This window comes from Sinocyclocheilus rhinocerous, unplaced genomic scaffold (assembly GCF_001515625.1).
Source record: "Sinocyclocheilus rhinocerous isolate Xijiao unplaced genomic scaffold, SAMN03320098_v1.1 scaffold50, whole genome shotgun sequence".
Lineage (NCBI taxonomy): Eukaryota > Metazoa > Chordata > Actinopteri > Cypriniformes > Cyprinidae > Sinocyclocheilus > Sinocyclocheilus rhinocerous.
The window spans coordinates 1284409-1293097 of record NW_015641057.1 but is presented as its reverse complement, the minus strand read 5'-3'; the positions used below and the strand labels follow the sequence as shown (position 1 = coordinate 1293097).

The following is an 8689-nucleotide window of genomic DNA, read 5'->3' as shown; positions in this document are numbered from 1 at the left end:
CTATCTATCTATCTATCTATAATCTGACTATCTATCTATCTATCTATCTATATTGACAAAAATATTGTATGAGCCAAAAACTCATTACTAAACACCAATGACTTGTACATATGCGTACAATCATTTTAGACACTTACAAAAAAAAGGCACTTCCATGTGTGTGGCATCAAAGATGGAAACATAATTCATGTATTTAAAAATTGTATTTCTATCTTTGTTGCCACAGTTTTGGAAGTGTCTAAAATGATTGTACACATATGTACAAGTCATTGGTGTTTGGCGATGAGTTTTTTTTTGTTTGTTTTTTTAAGTTTTCCCAATACTTTGGGCAGTATGTTTGGTGCGGTAGGGGGCCCAACCTCATATTCTTTCATAGGGCCCAAAATTGCTAGAGGTGCCCCTGATTCCCGCTTCAGTCAAAGTTCAGTTCAGTCCACAGCATTCGTGCCAAAATGTTAAGAAAAAAAGTCAACTCGTCCCAATAATGGCAAAAAAATAAAATAAATAAATAAAAATTGAGGATTTAAAAGCAGAAAATGTGAAGCGTATAGACATGTGGGGGCGTGTTAGAACGAGCCGTTTTAGGAGGGCGTGGACAAGTCTTAACTTTTATAAAGAATATCTTTTTGGATTTGAGACTTTAGTCTTTGCAACTTTAGGGATCTTATCTATGCACGAACAGCTTGTAACACTCCAAAGAGAAAGGAAAAATTTGAAATTGCATCATATTACCCCTTTAAAAAATAAAGTTCAGCCCACAGCATTTGCATTGTGCCGTAATACTAACAAAGAAATACAAACCAAAAGTGAGTTAAATCTGATAAAACCTCCATTTAAATGCCCAGGTGTGTTTTCAAATGTGAAAATGATACGTGACCCTCTCTGTGAAATCCAGTCTCAAAATCTAATTATGAGATAACAAGCATCAAAGTTTGATTTCAACCATTAATTTCACTATGATTTCAATCTTTGTCATGGTCTACTCAGTCAATATAAAAGATATCAATGTTACATTTTCACAGAATGCCATTTACCTTATGAAGGATGATTTTATGTAGAAAGCAGTAAATCACCAAAAAATGACTTTAGCTGGGTTTTCAGGGTCACATATAGACGTATATGACGAGAATGTAGGCCTACATATGAAGTAAACAATGTTTTTGTGTTGTTTGATGTGTGTTTTTGTGTCAGGGAGGAGAGATTGGTATTAACATCAACTGGAAGTGTAATCTGGACTATAATGTAACATACTGCAATCCCAATTACTTCTTCACACGCTTAGATGCTGCTTTTAAGAACAGCGTTGCCGCTAAAGGATATAACTTCAGGTAGCACACAAACACACATACTCATGCATCTTTCTGTCTTTTCTGCAACTGCATCATCTTTTTGTCTCTTCCAGGTTTGCTAAATACTATCAGTCTGAAGATGGAACTGAGTGTCGAACGCTTCATAAAGCTAAAGCAATCCGCTTCGAAATAATCGTGTCTGGCAATGTGGGTAGATTGTATAGACCTCAATGCTATAAAGCAGTTTATGTGACATGGACTTGTGCGTGTCTAACTTTGCTTATTTGCAGGCAGGGAAGTTTAACACTGTGCCGTTTCTGATTAATTTGGTGACAGCTTTAACTTCAGTGGGATTGGTAAGACAATTGTGACACACAGTAATGCTGGCAAAAACATATTAGGCACGTGGGTAGATTGTATAGACCTCAATGCTATAAAGCAGTTTATGTGACATGGACTTGTGCGTGTCTAACTTTGCTTATTTGCAGGCAGGGAAGTTTAACACTGTGCCGTTTCTGATTAATTTGGTGACAGCTTTAACTTCAGTGGGATTGGTAAGACAATTGTGACACACATTAATGCTGGCAAAAACATGTTGGCATATAATATCTGACTGGTGTATATTTTTGCAGGCTACTGTGTTCTGTGACATCATCCTTCTCAACTTTCATAAAGGGGCGGATGAGTACAAAGCAAAGAAATTTGAAGAGGTGCCAGAGTTGAGTTTAGTCATGTAAGTATGTAGAGATAAAATAGAGCAATGTCTTATCTTTCTGTCCTCCTCATGAACAGGTATCAGGTGTTGTGTCCGAGTCAGCAAACAACAGACTATATGAGGGAAGCCAGATGTCAATCAAAGCATTGGAGAAGAGCTCAAATGACTCGGGGACCTTTTCTATCGGACGACAGGAGTCACACAGCCCGCCAAACCAATGAGACTTTCAAATAATAAGGATTTGTGATTTTATGCAACAGTATACAGTAACAGTCAAGTAACAGTATACAAATCATCGTTTGTTTTAAGTCTGTGAACCTTTAGGGCTTGGTTTGATAAAACAAATTTAAATAAAGGCTTTCTTCAGTCAACCACAAACCCTGAGAAAACACACATCTATACATATACACTACCAGTCAAAAGTCTGTACACACCTGATCGTTATTATTATTTTAGAATTAACACAACTTTGAAATAACACAAATGTAAGTACGATAGTTACGTAGTAATATTAAATATCATATTTCTTATCTCATATTTGAGCTTAAAAAGTATTAAAGGAGTTTCCATATATGCTGGGCACTGCTTTACATCTGGTCTATATATCTCATTTTCTCAAGAAATTCACAAATGATCACATTTTACTGTATATTTCTATGCAAAATTGTAATTGAAGCTTCCTTAGATAAAAAGTAAGAGTTTAAGTCAAACCTTTGACTGAATGGTGAATATATATAAAGAGTAATTAAGCAGCAGTACATTAAATTTACAAAGAACAGGAATTAATTCATTACGCAATAGATCATTGTTGAGCATGTAAAATGAACGAAGAAAGAAAATGATGATGTGAGTATATACACTATTCCTTTCAGAAGCTAAAAGTATACATGGATATTTTGTGTGTTTAATGTGAATTATTTGTCTAAACCATCTTGATTTTCATACTGTTGACTTTATTTATTGAACTATGACCTTGAGATTGTACGTTTTGTTACCTTAGAAAATAAATTGCACAACATCTTTGCACATTAAGTTAAATATTTCTATTGTTATTCTTATTACATTTTACTTTATTTTATTTAAAAATAAATTCACTTAATGTAATGGCATATCAAATCGATGCTGGCATATCACAGTCTCATTAAAATGATTTTTTTCAGAATGTAATAATGATAATTGTCGATTATTTGTGCTGCGTCGCTCTTGCCTCAGAAATCTCAGTTTATGCAAGCTGCAAAATTTCAAAGGTGGAGTCAGATGTGAAGAGATTTAAAATTTGTACTTTCCACTTTTGGGTTTTAAAGACACAATCCACTTAGGGAAAGAATGACGGGGAGAAGGTTCTTCCTGCCAATCATTATCATTTTCTTCTTCTTCATCTTCATCATCATCATCAGACTCTGGCAAGTAGGTGGGCGGTAAGATGATAACCTCCTCAGAGAACCGAACGCGTCGAGTGTCTTCCATCCTCCTCTGGGAGAAGAAGAGAAATAATGACAGGATGTATTGTAAATGTGGACACTAATGTGATTGCAATTAATTCACAAATTATAGAACGTGCTTACAATAGATTCATCAACTGAAAATAACTGCCTAGTGAAATGGCCAGCTTTAGCAGGCTAACACAACTAAAAGCCATAGTTGAACCATAAATCAAGATTCTGTCATCATTGTCTCACCCTCATGCCAAACTGTATGACTTTTATTGTGAAAAACAAAGGTGAATTTCTCAAGAATATATTCTCTCAGCCACTCTTTTCAAGGCTGTCAAGCTCCAAAATAACAAATAAATGGCTGCATTTATTTGATCAAAAATATAGTGAAATATTATTACAATTTAAAATAACTTTTCTATTTTATTACATTTCAAAATGTAATTTATTCCTGTGATGTAAAGCTGAATTGTCAGCATCATTGTCTTCAGTGTCACATGATCCTTCAGAAATCATTCTAATATGCTGATTTCCTGCTCAAGAAACATTTCTTATTATCATCAATGTTGAAAACAGCAGTTAATAATTTTGTGGAAACCGTAATACATTTTCAGCATTGACAATGTATAATATAAAGTTCAACAGAACAGTATTTATTTGAAAGAAATTTTTTGTAATATTGTAAATATCTTTACTGTGTCACTTTTGATCAATTTAATGCATCCTTGCAGAATAAAAGTATTAATTTCTTTCAAAACAAAAAAAAAAAGAATTCTTACTGACCCCAAACCTTTGAACGGTAGTGTATAAGCTTACTGAAATTTATAAGGATTGTCCTCATATCAGTGTTAGTTTCTAGTTTCTCCGAAAATGAATTTTTGTAGTGACGCACATCGTAGTAGTCTTGTTAAAAAACAAGCTGAAAATTCAGCACCACCCAACAATTAATTAATCAACAATGGCACTAATACCACAACTATCACACGCGTCTCTGTAGTCTGTAGTAACAAACTCCCTTTATGTTCAAACCCAACACTTTAACCAATAAGTTCTAAATCATTCTTCTGTGGTGTGAATCAAAGTTACTGATCATAATATTTATAAAAGCCAGCTGATATCAGTCAAAACTGGCTTATCTGAATGCATATAGCTTCTGACATATCCTACCTTTTTGACCGCAGTCTCCAAAGTTTCAGAGGACTCTGAGTCTTGAGAGATTGAGTTCAGTGAGTTGAGGGGAGACGCGGGTGAAGGGCTGCGGACAGAGTTTGAAGATAGCTGTGCAGCTGTGAAAGAGTCGCCGTTCTCCTCGTCCTCCATCTCTTGTGTTGTGTGTTCAAACGATTCCCGGCTTTTTGTCCAGTGCTCTCTTTTTCGGCTCAGAGATCCATGGGATGTTACAGATGATCTTTTTATTGACTAAGAGAAAAGGAGGAAAGGAAATAAGAAAGAACATTTTAAATACTAATAACACATTGCTTCTGCTTATAATGCGTATACTCTCACCTTAGCATATGAAAGGTCAAGGAGGGGTATAAAATCCTCTGTCCCATCTTGTGGCAGGTTATGGCTGGGGTCGGACACTTGACTAGACGTCGGCTGTGGATCGCTATGCTCAGTTGCCTTTGATTCATTTGGACCAAGCTGGGAAAAATGTGACTGTCCATTTGATTGCTCATTGGGGTTCAGATTGGTGTTTTGTGACTGGTTTGTAAACGGGTCAGTTTGTAATGGATTTGTGGGGAGATCAGTAACACTCATTTGAGACGTCTCGGTTTGTTTATCGGAGGCCATGTCTTGTTCAAAGCTCTCTGGAAGCGAAAGCTGAGTCGAATCTAAATGGGAATCGGTTGTGTCGTCATGAGTCCATTTACTTTGCAATTCTTCTTCACGTGATTGGTTATTAGTATTTGGTAACTCTTTCGATTGGTGCATTTGGGTGCTGTTAACTGAGAGAAACTGAGCCCACTCCGTCCCGCTGAAGATCTCCTCCATTAAATTAGAAGTAGTGCCACATGAGAACTGACTGTCACTGACAAGAAGGATGAAAGATCACGTAAACAGAAAGCCAAAAACAGCCAATGAAAACAACTTCAACCAGGATGTGGCTTTAATAGTTACAATAGATAATTTTACTGTTTTAGCCCTAAGGGGTCACACATTCTTTCTCTATGAGACCGTTTCACATGAAATAGAAAGTGATTAATGGATCACACATGTGGAATGATAACTATGTCTGATGCATATTTCTAATGTCACTGGCTGATGTGTTTACCTCATGTAGCTGAGTGAACCAGGGCCATCTTCGTCCAGCGCTCTGCTGATCTCTTCATGATGGATATCGGTAGTCTCAGAGAGTGCTGTAGGAGTTTCATTCACATCGATGGGCACCAATAACGAAGAGCGATTACTCTGAATATAAACATAAAAGACATTTCACTTGTAATAATTCTAGATTTTGCCTATGTTTGCCCATAAAAAGTCAGCCATGATGCTGAATAGTTTGGGTGATTGAATGCTGGCACACTGCTTTAAGGTTGCTAAGGATGTTTTTAGCACATTAGGTGCATTCTATTCAAATGTAAGTGGACTTAACAGAGTATGCACCATGTGAAGTGAGATTCCAGTCTCAAGGGAGCAAGCATGTTCAGGTTAAACGGCACTGCAAATGGCATAGGGAATAAGGGTATATTGATACATCATGTCACAGGAAGAAGGAAATTTACCCACCAGTCATTGATAATCAGTCCAGTACATAAAGAAGTTTGAAGTTTAAAACAAAGGCACTTAGTCTCTGGCATTATTATGGAGTTTAATTAGTCTCAGGTGGGATTTGCCAGTGGCTCTATGAAGTGTGCGAGATGTGACCGTTAAAATGCTAATATCATGATTAAAGTTAAATAAAAGACATCTAATAAAACACACATTTATTTTTATATTAAACACTGCAACCAACATTTATCACCCATTTTACAGCTTTTAAATATATTAATTATACTGATTAAATTTATAATGATTATATTTTTCCAAAGATACTCATGGATGTATTATATAAATAAGTATATTACACGACCGTAAGGTAATTTACTTTATATTTATTTACATAAGTATATTATGACATCTAACCATTAACTCCTCTCATATGCGTGACTTAAATGCTGTCTGTGTGCAATGATGTTGCAGTGTATTCGCATTTTGTCAAATTAAGCGAACTTGAACTGATATCTCATGCTCAGGGAATAGGGAGTAGTGTGCACTGTGTAGGGACCCTGTCAAATCGGGGCACAACTATTGTTATGCATTTGCCAAGGCATTGCTAGATGGTGCTAACTAATTTTTATAATTTTCACAACAGTGAAAGGCGGTTCTATGGGATCATTTCATCGTGCAATAGCCTACACAATACAGTTTAATTTCAAACTGTCTTTGGCTGTATTAAAACAAACACAAATACTCACTTGTACTTCATTCTGCGCTTGTCTTTCTCCATCATCTCTTTGTCTGGTCAGTGTGCTTCTGTGTCTCTCTCTCCATCTCTCTTTCACATTCTGAGCCCACCTTTTAGCCTCCCCCCACTTCCTCTTACTTGTCTTTGTCGTTTTTCCCGATTGCTCATGAAATCTGGTGCTTTCATTTCTCTCAATTCCAGCACCCCAACTCCACGTGCCACTTTGACCTCTGACCTCTGGTTTTTCCAACACTGTAGATGATGTTGTTAGCGTTGGAGCTAAAAGATCAGGAGGGTTTTGGAGGGATTCTGTTTTGTATAAAGATGGCACATTTGAGCTGGTTTCCCCGTCCAGAGAAAACTGTTGCTTCTTCTCCGGCTCGGGCATCTGATCGTCTCCGACCCAGGAAGTGACATCACCAGTCCTCTCTGATGTAAAGTTCTTGTGTTCCCCCCAAATCAATAGTGAACGTTTAGGTTTACCAGAGAATCCTGAGTTGTTTTTACTGATCCTTCTGACCGGTTGTTTAGCAACAGGAGTCAATGCATCCTCAAAATGAGATGATTGTTGAGTCCAAGGATTCTCCCACTTATTCCAGACAGAGGTGCATCCATCTGGCTCTTTAATGTTGGAACAAAACCCAAACTGATAAACTGTTGTTTTAGATGAATCTTCCACTGGTCCAGCATTACATTCTCCAGACGGACTGCATGTTTGCATATCAGTGACTGAGCTACCGTTGGTCTGAGCATTCAGTCGTAATTTCTGAAGCATAGATTCCAGTATTGCATGAGTGTCTGAGACAGGGTTCAGCTCCGCCATTGGACTCTATGGTACCACATGCGCACACATGAGTAGAGACAACTCACAGATATTGGGTATGTGTACGCATACAAGCAGACTCGCTCTAGACGCTCAACTTTCTCCCATGATAGTTACTGGTAAAGCTGTACAGTTCCACAGATCCTTCATTTATATAATCATGTTAGTCCACACAAGTATTTATGTCCATCAGTCATTCAGATCCTCTAGTTTTCCATCCGAGCTCTCAAAACTGATCTTTTCCTGATTTCTGAATGTTGCAGAAGGAAGGAGTGTCATAAAGAATAGTGCAAAAGCCAGAAAAAGGTGTGTCCAACACCCAGATGGACAGGTAAGACAAGTGTGTCAGGATGAATCATTTTGTATTTTTGTCACTCCCTCTGACCCGCCGCTGAATGGCTGAGGCACTGCGTCTTCAAAAATCCTGAGAACATGTTGAAGTCTTAATATGAAGTCACTGCTTTTTGAGAAAGTGGAGTCATTACATTTAATTGGTCACCCATTTTCTCTTAAGCAGCCAACAAACTGCAATTCTCTAATGTGAAATAACTTGTTTTATTATATCACTAATTGTAGTAATTATGGTATTTACAGAGGTGTAAAGTATTGGAGTAAATGTAATTAGTTACTCTACTTGAGTATCTTTTTGGACACTTTGTAGTTGTACGGAAAATATTTAGCAACTTTTACTCTCTACTTCACTACATTTTTGAATGAGTATCTGTACTCTTTACTCCACTACATTTGAAATGAGTGTTGCATTATATATATATATATACATATATATATATTTATTACATTTTATATTATCACACATGGATTGGCATTGTCTATAACGTCTAAATTCTAAATCAAAATACATATCTGATGTGACTTAATATATAATTAGCATCAAACAAACAAGCAAGGTTTTGGGTTAATCAACCGAAAGTTCAGGGTTTAGCTGCCGGTAAATTAACCGTGCTTTCTGGAATACACCCC

At 36.8% G+C, this 8689-nt stretch overlaps 2 protein-coding genes across 2 annotated transcripts in view; one reads left to right on the top strand and one right to left on the bottom strand.

Moving 5' to 3' along the window:
• p2rx3a (purinergic receptor P2X, ligand-gated ion channel, 3a) overlaps nucleotides 1-2421 on the top strand; it is a 6202-nt gene extending 3781 nt beyond the window's left edge. The window contains exons 8-12 of the mRNA XM_016571028.1: nucleotides 1192-1328; nucleotides 1403-1496; nucleotides 1580-1645; nucleotides 1922-1999; nucleotides 2082-2421. Coding sequence (XP_016426514.1) covers nucleotides 1192-1328; nucleotides 1403-1496; nucleotides 1580-1645; nucleotides 1922-1999; nucleotides 2082-2225 — 519 coding nt within the window. The 3' untranslated portion in view covers nucleotides 2226-2421. The remainder of the gene's footprint in view (nucleotides 1-1191; nucleotides 1329-1402; nucleotides 1497-1579; nucleotides 1646-1921; nucleotides 2000-2081) is intronic.
• A 711-nt stretch (nucleotides 2422-3132) lies between these two features.
• On the bottom strand, nucleotides 3133-7893 carry LOC107754551 (uncharacterized). The gene is made up of 5 exons (XM_016571027.1): nucleotides 6896-7893; nucleotides 5713-5849; nucleotides 4944-5469; nucleotides 4605-4856; nucleotides 3133-3477 (listed from the first exon to the last, which is right to left on the bottom strand). Exons 1-5 carry the CDS (start codon nucleotides 7706-7708, stop codon nucleotides 3274-3276), a joined length of 1932 nt encoding a protein of 643 aa, XP_016426513.1. The 5' UTR covers nucleotides 7709-7893; the 3' UTR covers nucleotides 3133-3273.
• Nucleotides 7894-8689: the final 796 nt, after the last annotated feature.

Bases quoted from the DNA above. Each gene is read 5' to 3' on its own strand.
- LOC107754551 (XM_016571027.1), bottom strand. From the start codon at position 7,708: ATGGCGGAGCTGAACCCTGTCTCAGACACTCATGCAATACTGGAATCT. The intron at 5,850-6,895 runs GTGAGTATTTGT...GTTTATATTCAG, and splicing joins AAGCGCAGAATGAAGTACAA to AGTAATCGCTCTTCGTTATT. The intron at 4,857-4,943 runs GTGAGAGTATAC...CTTTTCTCTTAG, and splicing joins TTGACCTTTCATATGCTAAG to TCAATAAAAAGATCATCTGT.